Genomic DNA, 20,536 nt, shown 5'->3' with positions numbered 1-20,536 from the left:
GGTCTGTTTATTAGTTGAGAAGTCCGTCCCGAGCTAATCTGTTTTCTGGCTGTACTCTTCCAGCAGGCTGATGGAAAAATAAGACCCAAAGAAGGAAGCGGATTCTTAACAGCGGTCATGAAAACTGCTTTATTCTCAGGGCATTTTTGCATGGCATTAGCAACTAAAAGGCACCACTTCAGCCTGGCACTAAAGCTATTTGCTTAATCAGGGCCTGAAAGCTGAGAAGAAAGGAAAGAAGGAGGAGGGACAGCATGGGTGTTATCCCCACAGAATTTCTTGGAGCATTAAATGGCTATTAGCTGATGGGACAAGATTTAACTGCATGAAGTTGCAGTGGGTGAAATTCGGGCTTTTTTGATGAGGTAACCCAAAACTGGCAAAGGAATTGCAGCCATCAAATCCCTGCCTGGAGCAGGGAGGGTAGAGGTAAGATACAAAACTCAGTCTTGGAATGGAATAAACTCTCTTACCCACACCAGGCACTTGGTAAATACCCACCTCAGCTTAGCAAAAAAATGTTGGGGAAAAATTCTCCCACCCTGAAAGATTCCTAAAACTATTGAAACTACCAGAGAAACATCAGGAAAGCAGAGAATGCAGTTCAACCCACGCTGCGACACTCCCCTGGAACAGCTCTGGATGTAACACTTTGCACAGAGTGTTTTTTACTCAATACTCTTGTCTATAATTCATCAGTTGCCCTTCAGTAGCACCTTTGTCACATCAATGACTTAGAGATCTTTCACGAGCTCAAATGATCCTTCTGTGCCTCATTCCCTACATTACTACAAGCCATTTGCCTGTAAATGTGTTCTTTGGCAGCCATCAGTGGATCATTGACCTTGCCAGGATGGCCACACCATCAATGCACATCTGAACTAGAGACACGAACAACTTGGTATGGAGCATTTAATGTCATGTACAAAATCCTAAAATTATTTAGGTTGGAAAAGACCTCTAAGATCATCGAGTCCAACTGTTAACCCCATCACTGCCACATTCACCACTGAACCGTGTCCCTGAGGCTCATGTCAGTGGCTGTGCAAAACCAGAGACCTCAAAGGCTCTCAGAGGTTTGCAAAGTGCCTGAGCACGGAAGCGTCTCCCAGTGAGCATCACAGAAAGATAAAAACGAGGCACAAAGATACAGCCACAAATGGTGTCATGGGGAAGTGATGAAAAACGGAGTGATTGAGGTTTTAGCAATCCAGGCACATCCTTCCTGCTGGGATCTGTTCACAGGAGAGCAGAGATCACCAGCAGCCATCCCATGGCACAAATGACACTGTCCCACAGCCTTGCCTTGGTCTCCCATGGCTGCTGCTGCAGATGTAACCCCAGAGTGCCAATTGCCAGGGGCCTGGAGGCTTGGCAAGGGCAGGATCACTCCACATTCCTTGTCGTTCTCGTTTTCCCGAGGACCTGGTGCTGCCTACAGTCATGAGGCCAGTCATGAGACCTCTGGGCTGTCCCACTGTGACTATTCTAAAATCTCTCCCCCAGGGATGTGTGAATGTGCGTGTGTTTATATCTGTCAGAACATCTGGGCCACTGGGAAAATCAACTCTGCCCTCACTGCCAGGGCAAAGCCTCCACAGCCAGTTATTCCTCACCTCCTCATCCTCGCTCTCCAAAAAAGAAAAAAAAAAAGAAAAAAAGAAAAAAAAAGAAAAAAAAGAAAAAAAGAGCTTTGTTTACAATTGCAACATCGGACTGAAATAAAATAAGGGGTCCTTTTATCTGCTTTTCAAGGTTCTGGATAAAGAAATTTTCCAGCTTTTTCTCCACAGCACTGAGTGCTTGAAAACATGATACTTCAGACAACGAAGGGCCATAATTCTATATTATCATCTGCCTGCTGGAGCCATGGCTGTCAGCCAGACAGCAAATGTCACACAACTCATTGAGAGGTTGCGAGGATTACAACACCATGCTGGGAGCCACGCTCGGGACTGGGCATGTGGAGCAAAGGGGAAGGACAAGAAGGGATCAGAAGGAAGAATCAGAAGGAATTTTGGACATCAGAAGGAATTGCTTCATGGAAAGTGTGGTTAAACACTGGAAAGAGCTGCCCAGAGAGGTGAAGAAGTCACCATCATTCAAGGTGTTCAAAGAATGACTGGAGGTGGCACTCAGTTCTCTGGTCTGGTTGATAGGGTGGTGACAATCACAGGTTGGACTCAATGATATTGGAGGTCTTTCCCAACCTAAATGATTCTGTGATTCCATGACAAAGAGTAGTGACAAAGGTTTGGATCACTAGAGGAAACTGTGGTTCTCAGTTTAGGGGTGAGGACAACGTGAGCACCTGAGAGGACAGATGATGGGGTAGGTTCCATTGCTGTCACACACAGAGGAATTTCCTACTTCTTATTCACTAAAAAATGAAGAAAAAAAAAGGTGAAGAGAGCTCTTTTCTGCTGCCAGACATAATCACTAACTCCAAAACCTGAAAACAAACTCATACAGTAACTTGACACATGATCAAGGCTTTACATATCCACCACTGTGGGAAGAAAATGTACCCAAAAAATTCACTCGTTGTCACAGAAAGCTCATGTGTTAGTACCAAAGTGACTGTCAGAGTGTCTTTAATGACAGTTCACCTGCTCATAATTTCACAACCAGCAGACAGCTACGCTTCCTTTCCAGTTCAATCCAGTTTATCTCCTCTCTTCAATAGGGTGAGTTTGCCATCCCCATGCACTTTGAACCAGTTTTATGATTTTATCTTTATGGCAACAAGCCTCTGCTTTGAGGAAGAGCACTTATTAACTAGAGACAGCGTCATTTTCAAAGTGATTTATTTTATGAGAGTTTTGAAATAAATGATCAGTCAGTGATTGGCCATAGGGGAAAAGCATATAAAAGCTTACCACATGCATTGAACATACCATCTGGTATCCTTTAAAATCTAGCTTCAGGGTGGCTCAGCTAATTCTTCAGAGCGCTTGATGTTCACAGAGCATGAATTGAAAAGCGAGTGACATCGCCCTGTAAGAATCAACACTGGAACTGAAGATTAATATCCTATATCTCGCTGTTCCAGCCCATCAGCAAGAGACTGGCATTTTCTTAATGAAAGCTGACATTACATTCCAGAATTCTAAACTTGTTTTAAAAAAAACTTTTATTTTCAGGTTGGATAGCAAAGTGATGTCTCCACTGTGTGCTGTTCCTCCTGACTGGCTGATGTAAAAGGGAGGTACAACAAAGATATTGTTATTGTTCCTTTGAATTTACTGTTCATGGCATGAACAGCCCTCTGGGTGTGATAAAGTTCTCTGCCTCTGATGCCTGTCACAACTCAAGATCTGTGTTATTGTCCCTGAAAAGTACTGAATCAGACAATTTAAGTATTGTCTGTTGGTCTTTTACCCCAAAACAAAGGCTGAGGCAGGCAATTATGCCCAATTTTGTCACTGAAAGACAAGAGAGATGCTGAAACCAGAGGGAGTTCAGCAGGGGCCGCTGGCACAGTTGGGGGCCAGAGCATGAAGAAAGGCTGTGGAAATTGTATTTTTGAGCTGGGAGAGAGGGTAGGAAGGAGCTCACAGCAGCCTGCAGCCATCCAGGCGGGTGGTACTGAGTGGGCAGAGGTACGTGGCAGGAGGACAAGCCACAAGTACAGCAAGGGAAAGTCTGATGGGATGCAGGGAATAATGGCTGCACTCACAGGGGCTGTTTTTAGGGATGGAACATCCAGAGAGGTTGAGCAATCTCCGACTTTGGAGACACTCAGAACTCATGCAGGCAAAGTTCACAGCTATCCCTGTTTTGAGACAGAGGTTAGAGCAGAGCTTCCTTCCAACCCAAATATTTACATGAAACTGAGCTAAAAACAGAGTGGCCAACACTTGTAGCACACAGGGAGCGGTGCAGGCTCTGCAATGCAGGCGTGTAATGAAGAACTGCCCTCAATTATTACACCAAACAGCCTTTCTAAATAATTTAAAATTCACAGTTTCATCCCAATGTTTCTTTCATTACATAATTTATTGTGCAAAGTAACATCTTCCAATAGGATGTGGCCAGGACTCGGTGTTAGCCCCTCCTAAGACCTATTCCTGGTACTAAGCTGGATCAGTTGAATGCAAATTCCATACTGGCACAGGCTGCCCAAAGAAGCTGTGGCTGTCTCGTTCCTGGAAGTGTTCCAGACCAGGTAGGATGGGGCTTGGAGCAACCTGGGACAGTGGAAGGTGTCCTTGCCCATGGCGGGGGGTTGGAACAAGATGGTCTTTAAGGCCCCTTCCAATCCAAACCATTCTAGGATTCATCTCACAGCCTTCAGCATATACCCATACACAGCTGAAGAGCTGCATTTGCCCAAGGGAGGGGGAAAAGTTCAAAAATTCATCACCCTTTTCTGCTTCTACATATTGTGTGATCCGAACGTGAAGCTCTGTGAGGTTGGCTGGTGAGATTATTGATTAAAAGTGCTATTGTGGTCCCAACCTGACATTTAAATTGAGACATCACCATCGTTGTCGGCTGCATGTTTGCTCATTAATTAGGGTTTCTAACTACCAGATTGCTCAGGAAGAAACATCAAGCTCTGGGGACTCCTGCTGTCACCACTGGCAGCCCAGGATATGGCAGCAGTCGCCCACAGCGCTGCCCTTTCAAGCGTGGAAAAGCAAAGGTGCCCTGAACACAGCTGGGAGAAGGATTGATTTCATTCTTATTTGCTCATTTGTCCCAAGGAGGCCATGCTGAAAGGACTGTTCCTACAGAAACTCCCAGTGATTTCTGGACTCAGAAAGGCAATTGTGAAAGAGCTGTGAAATCAGCCTAAATTTTCCTTGGCTTTTATTTAAATTCAGAGGGCAGGTTGTCGTGTCCTTATGGGATGGGGTCTACAGCAAATGCCTATTTAGTTTTGGTAGGGATGATTTATGAAGATTAGTCAATAAAAACATTGCAGTTTCATGCCTGTTACAGCTACTGTAGAATTTCAGAATGGTTTGGGTTGGACCTTGTTCCATCCCTGCCATGGGCAGGGACACCTTCCACTATTCCAGGTTGCTCCAAGCCCCGTCCAGCCTGGCCTTGGACACTTCCAGGGATCCAGGGGCAGCCACAGCTTCTCTGGGCACCCTGTGCCAGGGGCTCACCAACCACACAGGGAACACTTCCTTCCCAATATCCCATCTAACCCTGCCCTCTGGCAGTGGGAAGGCATTCCCTGTGTCCTGTCCCTCCATCCCTTGTCCCCTGACCCTCTCCAGCTCTCTGGAGCCCCTTTAAGCAATGGAAGGGGCTCTGAGCATTCCCTGGAGCCTTCTCAAGGTGAACACCCCCAGCTCTCCCATCCTGGCTCCAGCCCTTGAAGCATTTCCTGGATTTCCTCTGGAATTGCTCCAGCAGCTCCACCTCCTTCTGATTTTGGGGGTGCCAGAGCTGGACACAACACTCTAGTGGGGTCTCAGGAAACTGGAGCAGAGGGGTAGATTCACTCCCTTTTCCCTGCTGCTCACGCTCCCGGGAACACAGCCCAGGACATGGGTTGTTTCCGGGCTGCCAGCGCCCTGCTCCTGCTGCTGAATTTTCCTCCTTACTTCAGAAACGGCAGAATAATGACCTTGAAAAGCACAAATAGATGCTCACTCCCAAGGGAAGGGCGCCAATGGCCGGGTCGGCATGTGCTGGGCATCGCCTGTGCCCGCGTTTCTGCTGAGTTTAACGGAATGATCCGGGCATGGAAAGGCTCGGGATTAGTGCCATAGCTGGGAAGGGCAGGGCAGGGAACCACGCCGTGTGCTTGGGCCCTGCCACAGGGGCTGGGGACACAGAGGCACACAGGGAGAGGGAAAAGGGAAAAAGGCAGATTTTTGGGTGCAACTTTAGTTTTGAAATGTGAAAATCGGATGATTTGGGATAACTTAAAATGAAAATTTGGTGGGATTTTGTGCGAGATGCGGGGAAATCCAGGCCAGTGGTCATGGCCCCAAGGCTGACAGGGCTCAGGGAGAGTTTGGAGAAGGCTTTCAGGAAGGTGGTGGAATTGTGGTGGAATTGTGGCGGAATTGTGGTGGAATTGTGGTGGAATTATGGTGGAATTGTTGGAGCTGTCAGGATTGCCTTCAGACGTTCCTGCTGGCTGAGAAGAAAATCAGAACTGGATTCTTAGCAGCCATAGAGATCCATGAGAAACAGCTGTTTATAAGATTATTAACTGCACTGTTTGTATGATTGCTAATTACACTGTTAAAAATGACAGGAGTTGTGCAGCTTCTGCTGAAGTGTTTGTGTGGGCGGCCTTAGGTCTAAACAAATCAATGTTCTTGGAGCTTTTACCGGAACCATCAATGGTAACTTACCTTGTACACAGAAATAACATTTTAATTTCTTAGTAGTTAAATCGATAATTTTTCTTTACACCAAGAGTATTTCCTTCCTTTTCCCGTTGAAGGGACAGCAATGCCAGCACTTTGTTTCTGCTGCCGGTCTTGAACTACACGGCGCAGATTTTGATTCACGGAAGGGGGGGGGAGGGGGGCGACAAATCAAGACACTAATTTTGGGGGGGGTGTATTTTTTAATGGTGGTGAAATGCTGTTTAACAGCAGCCCCGGAGCGCGGGGCACACCGGGCCGGGTGCCCTCAGGGGCCGCGCCGGCCCCTCAGGGGGGGCGTCACGTGACCGGGGAGGGGGGTGCGCCGCGCGACAGCAAGGGCGGGGCCGCGCTCTCTGTCACGTGACCCCACCCGGACAGCGCGGCTTTCACGGGCGGAGATAGGCGTGGCCTCGATGTGGGGGCGTGGCCTATGACGACGATTTCTGGGCGGGGACCACTGGGTGGGCGTGGTCGTCGGGTGGTTGTGGCTCGTGACGCGCGTTGCGTCGGGAAAGGGGCGTGGTTAGACCGCGGGGGGGGGGGCGGGGGGGTGTGGTGCCGGTGACACAGCGGTCGTAGGGGGGCGTGGCCGAACGCGCGCCCCTCGGTGTGGCGGGGTGGGCGTGGTCTCCGTGACGCAGTTCCGGTTCCGGTACCCGTCGCGGTGGCGGTGCAGCTGCGGCCGCCGCGTCCCTCTGGGCCTGCGCCGCCTTCCCCCGCACAGGTACCGCGACCCGGCCCCGCCGCCAGCACGGGCCCTGCGCCGCCGCGGGGAGCGCGGGAGGGCGGGGGGGCTGCGGCCGGGGCGTTGCCGGGCCGCGCCTCAGACATCCCGGAGGTGCCGCCCCGCCTGCGGGGGGCGGGCGGTGCTGGTCGTTGCAGAGCACCGGGGGTCGCTCGTGGCGGGGCCTGGTGGCTCTGTAGCGGTGCTGGCGGCGCTGTCTCGGCTGGGTTAAACATTTTTTCGGCGTTTTTTTATTTGTGTTGTGCGGTCGTAGTTTATTAATGAGTACATCAGTGAGCGTGGATTGCATATAAGTGACTTTCACTTAAAGCTCCCTTTCTAAAGAAGGGCTCGGGAAAGCCAGTTTTTCGGAGTTGGTGAGAAGTTGGTTTATCAGATTTTAACGTCTTTAAGGCACCTGGCTTATAGGGGAGGGCCAGCACTGTGTGGTATCAGTACTGTCCACCTGACAGGTTTTGTTTCTGACGGAAAACTTGTTTCCAGGTGAATTCCTTGGAAAACAGTGCTCATCTCATGGTACTCAGCCTTATTGCCAGTGGTGTAAGAACAAAAGTAGCCGCTTTGTCTTTTTGAAACCAAAATGACACGCCCTGAAACTGCCCTTCCCAGGACCTGTGGAGATTAGGGGCTGAAGGAAAAATTTGTGCTGGTTATCGGGCCAGTCCTGGAAAGCATTTTGGATATTCTTGAAGCTTGAGTTCATTCAAGTGCATTTTAGCAATGCCAGGTGAAGAAAGGTGCCAGGTGTGAATCCTGAAAAGTGGTTTTCCTGGGAAAGAGCCTCTGCCAAGGAGCAGAAATGTGTCTGGGTTTGTGTGTCAGAGGTGGGATTACAGCTGGAATGTGACACATGGGTTTGATGTTTTATTTGGGGATGTCACCAAAACTCTTCAGCGAAGCTGTTTGATAGTCACTCCTCAGAGTCAGTGTTTATTTCATCCAAAACAATTGCAATAATTAAACTGATAATGCTTGAGAGGAGAACAGAGGCTGCCCAGAATGGCTGTGGCTGCTCCATCCGTGGAAGTGTTCCAGTCCAGGTTGGACAGGGCTTGGAGCAACCTGGGATAGTGGCAGGTGTCCCCATGGCAGAGGGTGGAATGAGATGGGCTTTAAGGTCCCTTCCAACCCAGACCATTCTGGGATTCTGTGATGTGAGGCTCTGTAGCTCCAAAGATAATTCAGAAGCAACTCTGAAAGATCAGGTTTAATCATTCCAAGCTGATGGACTAATAGATCTTTTTCAGGATTCCCAGTGTTGGGTGGCATGGGCAGGGGGGATCTTTGGCAGGGGAGAATCTCTGTTGTGCCCTGACTTTGTGTCACAGCTGGCACACAAACAAGGCACCTCCTTGTGCTCTGTGCCTGCTGGGTGTGGGGGACAGATGGGCTGGGTTTGGGGACCAGATGAAGGGATCAGCTCTGGGCTTGGTGGGGAGGCAGCTGTGAAACTGAATAGCCTGGTGAGGGTGATGAGCTGGCACAGATTGCAGATCCTTCTGTCTTTGTGTTTTACAGGTCTTGGAAACTGCCAGGACCTCTGTTTTGAAGAATTATTTTCTTTTTGGTAGTTGACAATTTATAGCAAATGCCACAATTTGGTTGTCGGTCTTAATGACATCTGTCCTGAAAATCTGAGAATTTACTTTTATAATTTTTTTCATTTATAACAGACAGGGAAAGGGGCAGAAATATCTCCCAACCTCTCATAGCCACTGATGACGTAGCTGCTGGTTCAGTTTGACAATTAACTTTATTCTCCCAATGGAGAATAGCAACACCCAGAGCACACCAAATTATTTTATGGTATGTGAACATTGGGAAGGCTTTAAAGATGGGGAAAGGGCCTGAGGAGACCACCAAGATGATCAGAGGGCTGCAGCTGCTTTCCTGTGAGGAAAGGCTGAGAGTGTTGGGATGGTTCATCTCAGAGAAGAGAAGGCTTTGAGGTGATTTAATTGTGGCCTTCCAGTACCTGAAGAGAGTCTACAAGAAAGGTGGAGAGGGGCTGCTTGAAAGAGCACAGAGTCACAGGGCAAGGGAGAATGGCTTCCCACTGCCAGGGGGCAGGATTGGGTGGGATACTGGGAAGGAATTCCTCCCTGGGAGGGTGGGGAGGCAGAAGCTGTGGTTGCCCCATCCCTGGAAGTGGATGGGCCTTGGAGGAAGCTCTAGTGGAGGAAGATGTCCCTGCCCATGGCAGGGAGTGGAACAAGCTGAGCTTTAAGGTCCCTTCCAACCTAAACCATTCTGGGATTCTTTAAAGGCTCTGAAGTGTTGATATTTAATGCCTGAATCTGCAGAAATTTGCATATTTTAGAAAACATTTAGAAGCAGTCAAAGACTTGGTGTCTCTTCCATTTTCTCTGTGTGCTATGTTGGGTAGTTACACTTATGTGGGCAGAAATCCTGTTGTGGATGAGGTTATGCTGGTAGGAATTAGTCATGTTAGAGTGACAAAGGAACCTCTCTCTGCCGAGGCAGCCGTGCCACCCTGTGGAAATGCAGCACAGCCTGTTGCATATCCAGAAAACCTTTTTCTGTGTTTGAAAGATGATCTTGGAGACAGGAACTAAATCTGGCGCATCAAGTGTTGGAAAAAATGTCATACAACTCAAAAAAAAAAAAAAAACAACCCAAAAAACTAGGGAAGCAGTGGATGCTTAGTTTTGGGTAAGGAAGAAAAAATGCTTTGGACAGCTCTTCCTAATGAGGATCTGTAAGGACTGATGGTGGATAAAAGCCAGGAAAGGCCAAAGCATGGGAAAAATTGCTACTACATCATAATTTCAGTGAGATGGATGCGATCCAAGAGGGTTTAGAGCTGACAAAACCAGCGTGGAGCTGGTTTGTTGTGGAAGCTGTTTAGTAGGACGGATTTAGCACGGCACACGTAGCACCACGCTTCCAGAAACAGGCGTTCCACAGACCTCTCTGAGAGTCACCAGTTGGTTGTGAAGGCTGTTGGAAGAACTCTCCTGCCAGAGCTTTGTTGGAATTGTGCTTCTCAGCCTTTCTCTCTTCCCAGTGCATCGTGAGCCCAGCAGCCTCACTCATCTCACCTACCTGCTGGTAAATTTTTGGGAGCAGCTCATGGATATCCGAGAGGCCTCAGCCTGTGGCCTGAAGGTTTTGCAGGGTATAATTTCTGGGCAGGTGCAGTGAAGTCCTTCCTGCCTCTCGTGGCTCTTCAGGATAAAGGGTGAGAGGGATTCAGCTCATGGCAGCTGCTTTTTTTTTGCAGGCATTGATCATCTCTTTCCATCCCTGGCTTCAGTTTCATGCTTCTGGCCATTTGTGTGCTCCGAGGTGACTGAGAGGTGGTGCCCTGACCAGCAGAGCTGGAGCTGGCAGGCTCTGGGCTTCTGGAAAGCCAGAGATGTTTCCAGGGGCGTTGGCCTTCGGAAAACAAAGGGAATTTTATCTTGCAGCACCCTGGATGCAAGCAGGACTTCAGTTTGAGTGCTGCCAGCTCTGTTGTCTTTCTGCTCCCTGCCAAATGACTTTAACTCCTGAACCCTCCTTCCATTTGCTCTTTCTTCATCCCAACTGCAGGGAAGATAATTTGGAGCAGAGTTTAAATGTAGCAAAATGAATGTCTGTTACATGAATGGGTTTCTCTGTGCTGATAGCAGTGCTTGTGCACCAGGAAAGCTTCAAGAGATAATTGGTTAATTCAGGAGTCCATTTGTTAATCCTCATGGCTCTAAAAAAATCCCATCAAGGCACCATTCAGTGTGGGGTTTATTTTCTAAAATCTTGAGCTCATGTGTGACCGGGAGGGACTTTAAAATTTAGTTACTTGGAGGTCTTCTGTCTGACACTATCTCTGAGTTTAATTAGTGAGCATGTGAATGCCTTGGGCAATAATTGTAATAATGTGATTGGTATTCCTGTAAGGTTTGGACTGGAATTCTTTAACTAGTGTTGAATAGCCTGAATGGAATATAGATTGCAGGTTTAAGTACAGATGAGTTCATATGTTGTCTGAATGTTAAGGGTAATTTCAGTTTCTTTTTTACAAAATGAAGGTGGCAGTACCCAGATTAAATGTCTGTTTAAAAAACATCCCTGAAATAGGCCATCCTGTCTGCAAGAGGATCCTTGACATGCTTGGCATGGGCTCAGTTATCCCAAATGTTGCCAACAAATGTTGCTCTTGTCTGCTTGCCAAAGTAAAAAAGCCACTAAATCTCATTATAAGCTATGCTTAACTATTTTTTTTTCCTATAAATCATGCAGCAGAATTGTTCCCTTCATTTTCATGGCACAGAAATATTTGGGAATGATCTGCTAACAAATATGGGGGATATTAGTTGATGTTTGGGAAGCAGGCCTGTTTTTAGTGTTCACCCACTGCTTGACTTGAATTTACTCCTCTCTGACACTTTTGTGACAGATCCCAGGTTTTTCTTCTGAGTTCTCCTTTAGTTTCATTTCTTCTCTTCCTTCTCTCCCTTCTCTCCCTCGCAGCAAATGTTCCAGCTTCTTCTGTGGACTTTTTTCAATCTGTTATAGGTCTGGTTTTCAGTTGGTCTTATCCCATTTCTCCATCTGCCTAAAGAAATGAGGATTCTCTTTACCTGTTTTGGTGGTGTTTTTTAATAACCTGATTATGATGAAGATTATTATTATTATCTGTGCACTTATGTCATTTTTTCGTACTTGTCTGTATATTAATGATAGTTTTCCTTTATTTTGGGGGTTATATTAAGTAGCTTCTCTGTCTGTGGAGGTAAATAGAGCTACAGTAACACCAAAAAGCACCTGCCAACTTAATGAGTGTGGTTAATTGCAAAAATGAATGACTTCTTAGCAGAGGAAGTATTTCTGAGTTTCTGGTAGATATGTCTCAGACAGCTGAGGTGTTAATAACAGGAGCAGAAACCACTTCCCTGATATAGTTCAGTTGGTTTCTTAATTTTAAACAAGTAGTTCTTGGTCTGAGCATGTTCCTCATCTAAGATGAAGAGTCCTTACTTGAAAGAACTGCTGCTGTTATAAATTAACACTGGAGTTTTAATAAATCTTTGTATTTGTGCAGTTAGGCACTGAATTCCATCACCTTTGTAGATACATATTTTTTAAAAGGTTTATTTAAACTGTTAGGTGTTTCATGAAAGGTTTGTTTAAATTGCAAGGTATTTCTTAAAAGGGTTATTTAAATTATTAGGTGTAGCTTGAAAAGTTCACTATGTTTCCACAGAGGTCTGGGTTGTTTCATGTGGTCATAAATAATTTGGGAAATGAGATGAGCAGTGTCTTGTTGATACAAAGCCATTCAGGAAAGTAAGGATTAGGTAATAAATTGGCAGAAATAATTCAATGGCAATAAATCTGCTGTGATTCAGAGTAGATAAATGTAGAGTGGTGCATATAATTTCACATATAAAATTCTGGGCTGACCCTTGACAGTGAGGAGTGAATTATTGCCACAGAAGTGTCAGTTCCATAGGGATCTAAAAGCAGCTGAAAAATTAAGAAGTATTAGGAAGGAAATAGAAGACAAACCAGAGCATAATTATGATACTGTATAAATCAATGGTTATCCCACATCTTCAATTCTCTGTGGTTCTTTCTTGTCATTCATCCCAAAAGATACAAAAGACTTGGAAAAGCCTTAAATTGAGGCAGGGAGAATAATCAAAGGTAGGAAGAGCTGCTGCAAGGGTCAGGGGAGCAAGCTGGAGCTCAGCCTGGAGAAGAAAGAAAATGGTAAAAATCTGTAGGATCATGATCAGCATGGGCAGGGGCAGATAAGAATAGATTTGCTGATTTCTTCAGCTGCAAGAATGGAGGAGCAACAAGTGAAACCAGTAAAATCCAGGTTTAGAACAAAAAAAAAAGGAGGTGGCTTTTGTGCAGCTAATAGCAGCCTGTGGAGTTTCTTGCCAGTGGGTGTTGTAGGAACAACTCTGAAGCGGGCAAATGAGACATCCCCTCATCTAAGTGAGGAAACTGGATGTGTTTATGGAAAAGGAATTATTTGAGGATTATTGTTCCATGGAAATTCTCTACAGCTTCTTAGGAAGTGTCTGAGCTTGGAATCATTGAAGTGTTGGGGTGAGTGTCGTCCCTGTTCTTGTTCTTCTCTACAGGTCATTGTTAAGATAAAATGGGATGCTGAGCTAAATGGCCCCTGGTGTGATCCAGAACTGTCCTGAGATCAGGAGATTGTGTAGATAGCAACAAACTTGCAATACGTTTTCAGAGAAGGTTGTATAAAGGATATAATGTAAATATCGTGGATATATGTTAATCTAAGGGAGTTTATAAACCTATTAATCAGGGTTTTCTGTACAAACCTCCATCCCTGAGACTATTCTCTGTCTTAGAAGTCAGTGCTTCACCATCAACAAGGGGAATACAAGGATTGTGTTTTGTGGGAACCAACTTTGCAGTAGTATTTCTACTCTTGACTTCCATTTTACATTTTTTCTCCTCTTACACTGCTTTCTGGCTCCTACTCTCCCCTAAAATTTTCTGTCTGCTCTTGGTCATCTTTTTAACAGTTCCTCGCTTCTGGTTATTTGTTAATATGGCTCCTAGGTCCCTATTTTTTGGTGCCTATTTTTCTTTTTTTTTTTTTGGAAGTGTGTAGATGTTGGTAGTTGGATATGTATTAGTGACATCTCTGTAGACAATTGCTGCAGTTGGTGAATGTAAATAAGAGCATCCTCTGCCCTTGGTGTTATTATTTATTCTGAAATAATTGGAGGATAAACCATCAGCAAGCTATAGTTCTTTTATTTTTGGCAATGAGATCCATGTGGGGATTCCAGCTCTGAGGTCCCCAACATCAGAAGGACATGGGCTTACTGGGAAAAGTCCAGAGGAGGTTGTGAAGATGCTCCAAGGCTGGAGCCCCTCTGCTCTGGAGCCAGGCTGGGAGAGCTGGGGATGTAAACCTGGAGAGGGGAAGGCTCCAGGGAGAGCTCAGAGCCCCTTCCAGGATCTGAAGGGGCTCCAGGAGAGCTGGAGAGGGACTGGGGACAAGGCATGGAGGGACAGGACACAGGGAATGGCTTCCCACTGCCAGAGGGCAGGGATGGGTGGGATATGGGGGGAAGAATTTTGAGGGTGGTGAGGCCCTGGCACAGGGTGCCCAGAGAGGCTGTGGCTGCCCCTGGATCTCTGGAAGTGTCCAAGGCCAGGCTGGATGGGGTTAGAACAACCTGGAATAGTGGAAGGTGTCCCTGCCCACGTCAGGGGGTTGTGACTAGGTGATCTTTAATGTCCCTTCCAACCCAAACCATTCCATGATTCTCTGTCTTAATTATGTTTTGGTTTAGAGGCATTGACTTCAGGCACAGGAATCCTGCTATACCTTTTCCAAATCCAATTTCCAAGTTTAGAAAACACCTGGAACCCTTCCCAGGCATCCCTGTCTGGGCAGGCTCCACATGCTCCGTATGAATGCTTAAAATATTTTTTCCAATTGCAGTGTGACCCATTTACATCCTGTGTCGCACCTGTCTGAGAGGAGGCAGGTGGAGGCTCAGGACTTCCCTTTTCATGGGAACTTTATCCAGAGAAAAGTGTTTGGGGCTCTCTGTGAGCACAGGGAGGCAGCTGGGACAGCAATAAATCCAGGACTAAAACACAAAGAATAAATTTATTCCCATTATCTCACTAACCGGGATCCCCAAAGCAACACCTGGCACAGGTGTCCCAGCAGCCACGGGCACTGATCACGGTGATCCGTGCTCCAGGAGCTGGTGTGGGCCACAGGCACTGGAACCAAGGCACCAAGAGGTGCTGCTGGTTCAGCACCTGCTGTGCTCCAAATGAGACAAATGTAGATGTCTCATGAAGTCTTGCTTAAAAATACCTCTATTACTTTCAACAAATTTCACTTTATCTTACCTTACTTTTCAGCACAATGTCTGGAACTGATGATTTTTCGGTAAGTAACAGTTTTTCTTTCCTGAAGATCAGCCAGTTGTGTTGATTATTCCAAAAGCTGACAGTTTTTTGAAGGAAAAGGGGAACCGACAGCTGAGAGATTTGCTGTGTGTCCAAGTCGTGGTGTTTTTTCTCTTGGGTAGATGTAGCAATCTCTGGACTAAACATCGGAAGCTGCTGGGTGCCTCGTGGGTTCTCTCCTGTGACAGTAACAGAAGAGCTGTGCTTTCATGGCATCAGGATAGTTGTAATGGAAATCTAGGGAAATGTTTTCAGGTTTGTGCTGCAGTTGCCTGTTGCTCCGTGTGGTGGGTCTCCTTTTATCTCTGGCTTTTTAACTGCGGCCTGTCAGAATGCTGCCTTAGTGCTAGGAGCTGCACAAAAATGAAAGTAATCGTCTCTGTGCAGCCACCCAGAGCTCTTCTCCTGCCGCTCCTCGGGCAGCTGGGATGTGCCCACGTGGTGGGGGGATGTCTGCAGCCGGCAATTCCGGCAATTCTCACCGCTGCTTTGTCTTTCAGTTGGCAGATGCTTTACCAGACCAGTCGCCTGCTAAAACCTCCAAAGTGAGCAGCACCAAGGCTGGCCAGCAGCCCGGGCAGCCTCCGCAGGGCTGGCCGGCTTCCAACCCTTGGAATAACCCCAGCGCCCCCCCTATGACTCCAACGGGACTGCCACCAAACACATCGGCTTCCAGCGTGCCCTTCGGACCTCCCCCCACGGGAATGTATCCTTCAATGCCCCCGGGACCGCCTGCTCCATTTCCTCCTCCTCCTACTGGACCCTCCTGCCCTCCTCCTGGTGGTCCATATCCACCCCCAACAGTGCCAGGTCCTGTCCCTCCAGGGCAGTATCCTCCACCAAATATGCCCTTTCCAGAGCTTCCACGACCTTACGGAGGTCCAACAGAGCCAGCTGCACCTCCTGCTCCTGTTGGGCCATGGGGATCCATGCCCTCTGGAGCATGGGGACCAACAATGGGAGGGCAGTATCCTGCTCCCAGCATGCCATATCCACCCCCAGGGCCATATTCCGCTCCTACCCAGACTCCAGGGGCTGCACCGACAGTACCGTGGGGTACGGTCCCGCCTGGAACGTGGGGACCGTCACCGCCCGGGCCATTCCCTCCACCCACAGGATCATATCCAGCTCCAGGACTATATCCTACGCCCCCTAATCCTTTTCAAGTGCCATCTGGTCCTGCTGGTGCTCCATCAATGCCTGGTGGTCCCCATGTGAGTATTTAATTTTGGTCTCAAATTACTCTAAAGAGTTTCTCTTTTAAGGGGGGAAATTCAGTAGCGTGAAACCTGTTAGCTCAGGTAAGGAGTTTCAGCACACCTGTTTTATTCCTCGAGTCAGTGGGACAACAGCAACTTGTTAAATATTAAGTATACTAGAATGGCTAAATTATGTTAAATGGGAGCGTGTCTCACATTATAGTTGTCTTCCACTGGTTGGAAAGCGTTGTAATAATTCTGAAAGAGAAAATATTCTAATCTCTTTAATCAAGAGAGATTGTTGATAGAGCAGTAGGGAGGGAATAACAAAACATAAGGATGAATTTGTGATTAGTTAACAACACTTGTAACTGTGAATGAACTATTGTGTGAAAAGCCTGTATTGACCATAACTTATTGTCTCTTGCAGCCTTACCGCTGAATACATTCTGGGCAACAAAATACTGTAGTTTTCCACCTTCATCCACTACTTACAGAGATTTTTACAGTTTTTGTTTCAGTAATGTATGGGGCTATGAAGAATATTGCCTCTTGTATGTGCATTTGAGGTGTGAAGGAGCAGTTTACATCAATTTACCTTGCTCATGTGCTGGCATAATTATTTGGTTTAATCAAGTGAAATACAAAGAGAAGAAATCAACTAACACACCTGTGGTTCTTATGTTGGCAAGTATTCCTTGGAAAAACAGGAGTTGCCATGTAAGGATTGTAAAGAATCAGGCCCACGGAATTAAAAAAAAGTTAATTCTTAGATTTCCATTAATGCTTTAAGTCTCGTTGCCAGACTCCTGCTGGTCATTGAACAAATGGATAGTCATATTTTGTCTATTTTCAGGTTATTCTAAAAAGTCAATAGAGAAAGTGTTTCAACATTTTAGTCAAGAAACCTAATTTTTGAACGTGCTACAGTAATTCAAACTAACAAGACAGAGCATGTGAACTCGAAGGTTTTCTCAGCATTTTGTACATACTCAAACCAATTGCTCGGTCTGGGACTACGGAGGAGAAGAGCCACGTTTGGAAGCCTTGGTGTGACTTGTCAGCACACTGTTGGTGTTCACAAACAGGCATTCCTGTGCAAGTGAAATAACCTGGATGTGCAGTTAACTTTGAATCAGCAAAATGTGAGTTTTATGCATGCAAATGAGGACATCCTGTTGCCAGTTCTCATTCTGTGGTGGTTGGAAGTTTGGCTTGGTCTGTGTAAAGAGAAACTGATCCCCACGTAGGTACTTCCCTATTTCTGACCTGGGTTCTAGTCATTTCAAATTTGACTTGGCTGCTGGGTTGTGTAAACCTAGCAGACTTTTTCAGAGTCCCTGGAAACTGAACTTGAGCTTAAAACCCAACCTGAGCATTCCCTTCCCAGCAGTTTTTTGGCACAGTTGTGTCAGGACAGAGATCCTCGTTGCCGCGGTCGGGCGCGAGGGGGTCTCGTTTGCTGTCCCTGGGAGCAGCCCCCTGTGCCCAGCTGGGTGTCTGCATACCTCAAGGAGTAGGTGGAATTTGGGAGAAACTGAATGTCAGGAAGCCTGTGCACTGCTGTGCAGCTGCCTCTCCCACGGGGCGCTGCCCTAGGTTTTCTTGTTCTTGCCATACCTGTGCCAAGCACATCCGAGGGGTTTGCCACGTCTCTTGGTGGGACTTCATGGCCTGCACTTGGACCACGGACAGTTTGTTTCCTCCCCAGCTGGGGATCTCCTAGCTTAGCCTCTGTGGGTAGAATTAGGAACAGATTTTGCTTCACATGGTAGCTCATTAGGGAGTCTTTGTATCATGAAACTGTGAACACGAGTTAATACTCTTCCAGTACCTTTGTGGCTTCCTGCATGTGTGTGATGGATACTCTAAAAGCACGTGGGGTGGCCTGGTGGTGATGCTCCTTGGTAGTCATAGCCTTTCTGGCAAAATCCTACAGTATTTTTTGCAGGAGAAAGCCAGCTGAGCTGTGGCTGCTTTAATCCAACATCATGAAAGATGATAGCAAAGGAATGTCTATTTTTTGTTTTAGGAAGACAGTACTGGAGCTGAACAAAAATACTTTAACATTTCAACTTAAACCCCAGCGACTTAACCCTTGGAATAAGAACCAAAAGTGTAAGTCTTCACTAATCTTAAGAAAAAACCCCAGTTGCCCCCCAGGCAGACTTGGCAAGACTAATTAAAAATTAACATAAGCAACATTGACTGCATTTGCTCAAGTGCTTTTTTGATACCTGCAGCCTTAGACTGTAAATCATTGTAATGAAAAAGCATTTATCCAAATGAATGGATCATGCAGTAGCAGCACTCCAGTTGGAATTGCACTGGCCCTATGTCTCTGCAGGGAATGGGAAGAGGTAGGAAAGGATAAAGCAAAAGTAGCAAGTAATGATTTTTGGAAAGGGGTTTTGTAAAAGTAACTAGACTTCTAGGTTCTTCCTGAAATAGGCAGGATTTATTACTGGAACATTTAGGCTAAAATTCAATATATATGGGATGTTTTTCAATGTATATTCGTATTTCTTGAGGTCATGAAAACTGTTTCATAACCCCTTTGTTTTTGTGAGCTGAGTTCTTTGCATAGCAGTGAAAAGGGTATTCCTGTTAATCTATTGTGTAAAAACTCAAGGTGTCACTATATACCGTGTAGTAACTTTATCACATGTTATGTCAAGTGTGAGCAACTTCTGGCCTGAAGCTTTTGCAATGGAATTTGTACATTTCTATGCATCATTTTGAGTTCAATTGCTGAGGAGTTCGTTTTGACTTGTGCTTTGAGGTTGACATACTGCATTTGTTTACAATACGAAATATAAGCAATCACATCTTTAAAGTATAGATTATCACCTGCTGCTGTATTTTCTTTAGATGAAACAAATATTGCTGTATGATAGTGAGAAGCTATAAATACAGGATTTGATATTTTTTTGAAAATGCTGTCACTTTTGTATAAGATTAGACATTAAACGTATTTTCAAGACTGTTGTGTTCACTGTTTTTCAATTCCTGCTTTTGACATGCCTGTGTAGACTTTTGCCTTGAATGAATAGTAAAAATAGGACATCCTTGATTTGCAAAGCCTGAATATAAAATCAGAATTACTTGACTTCTGTGAGTGTTTTTCCTCTTCCTTTTGTGATATTTGCAGCCTGTACATGAGGGATATTAAATGTGGATGCGACCATGGCTCTGGTGTAGCATGTCAGCCCCAGGTACTGCCTGTTCACAAATTCCTTGGTAATTAGGAGAGAAAAGATCTGGTGTTGCTTGTTCCAGAGGAGGAATGGGACTGATTTTTACCTGTGAGGAGCTGTGGGTGTGTTTTCCCTGCCTCTGAACAATCCCTGTGCTAGAGTGACACATGTGGATGTGTTAAGTGACCCCCAAAACACTCTTCTCACACACTTACCAGGAGTTTGGTGGGATAAAGTGAATTACAGAAACTCCAGGGCTTGGCATCAGTGTGAACTGCAAAATTTGAGCATCATTTGTGTCTGCGTTTCCATATATTGACTTGCAGAGCAGTTCACACTGAGCTGGTCAATGCTGCTGCCTTGGTTCACAGCTTCACTCTCCAGGGAAGGTAAAAATGGCAGCAGTGAACAGGAAAGACTAGAAACAAAATTATTTATCCACTTTAAGGCTTTAGAAAAGCTCTTTTTAGGCCACGGTCCAAAAATAATCCTTACATCTGTTAATAGAACAGTGCAGTGTATGGGCAGTGCTTTATCCTGGCAGTTCAGCTGTGGGATTGTCCCTTCCTCTGGATTTCTCAAATGAGTTCTGCCTGCAGCTCCTGTGCATCAGTAAAGACACGGCCATGCAGATCCAATTATGTTAATTGCTGCCCTGCAGACCCAGAAGACTTCAGTTGAATATTTTTGAGGGACCAAGTCCTAGGAGTCCTGAGGGAGCTGGGAAAGGGGCTCATCCTGGAGAAAAGGAGGCTCAGGGGGATCTTCTGGCTCTGCACAACTGCCTGGGTGCAGCCAGGTAGGGGCCTGGCTCTGCTCCCAGGAGACAGGATGAGAGGGAATTACTTTAAACTGCACCAGGGGAGGTTTAGGTTGGATGTTAAAGAAAATTTAATCCTGCAAAGGATGGTCCGGCCTTGGCACAGCTGCCCAGGCAGTGGTGGAGTCCCCATTCCTGGAGGGATTTAAAATCCGTGTGCATGTGACACTTGGGGACGGGTCAATGGTGGCCTTGGCAGTGCTGGGGGAATGGTTGGACTTGATCTTAGAAGGCTTCTCCAACCTAAAGGATTGAGTGGTTCTAAATGATCTTGTATATAATCCTTATGAGAGGAGTAAAAGCAA

General features: G+C 46.2%; 1 protein-coding gene across 4 annotated transcripts; it reads left to right on the top strand.

Annotated features, from left to right (window-relative positions):
• Positions 1-7,001: 7,001 nt before the first annotated feature.
• Positions 7,002-19,198, top strand: MAPK1IP1L (mitogen-activated protein kinase 1 interacting protein 1 like). 4 transcript variants are annotated; one of them, XM_062495808.1, is made up of 4 exons: positions 7,002-7,068; positions 14,968-14,995; positions 15,516-16,229; positions 16,645-19,198. In XM_062495808.1, the coding sequence occupies exons 2-4, from the start codon at positions 14,972-14,974 to the stop codon at positions 16,654-16,656; spliced, it is 750 nt and encodes a 249-aa protein (XP_062351792.1). In that variant the 5' UTR covers positions 7,002-7,068; positions 14,968-14,971; the 3' UTR covers positions 16,657-19,198. The 4 variants fall into 4 exon arrangements, 3 of the variants coding, with proteins under 3 accessions (XP_062351792.1, XP_062351793.1, XP_062351791.1); XM_062495809.1 differs by lacking the exon at positions 7,002-7,068 and adding an exon at positions 8,447-10,291; XR_009933322.1 differs by lacking the exons at positions 7,002-7,068; positions 14,968-14,995 and having other exon boundaries at positions 15,155-16,229; positions 16,645-17,359; positions 18,247-19,198.
• The last annotated feature ends 1,338 nt before the right edge of the window (positions 19,199-20,536 follow it).

The sequence above is a fragment of the Cinclus cinclus genome, chromosome 6, assembly GCF_963662255.1.
Source record: "Cinclus cinclus chromosome 6, bCinCin1.1, whole genome shotgun sequence".
In the NCBI taxonomy this organism is placed as follows: Eukaryota; Metazoa; Chordata; class Aves; order Passeriformes; family Cinclidae; genus Cinclus; species Cinclus cinclus.
This window is presented reverse-complemented; position numbering and strand designations above follow the sequence as displayed.

Excerpts from the sequence above, each read along its gene's own strand:
- MAPK1IP1L (XM_062495807.1), top strand. The coding sequence starts at position 15,444 with ATGTGCCCACGTGGTGGGGGGATGTCTGCAGCCGGCAATTCCGGCAAT.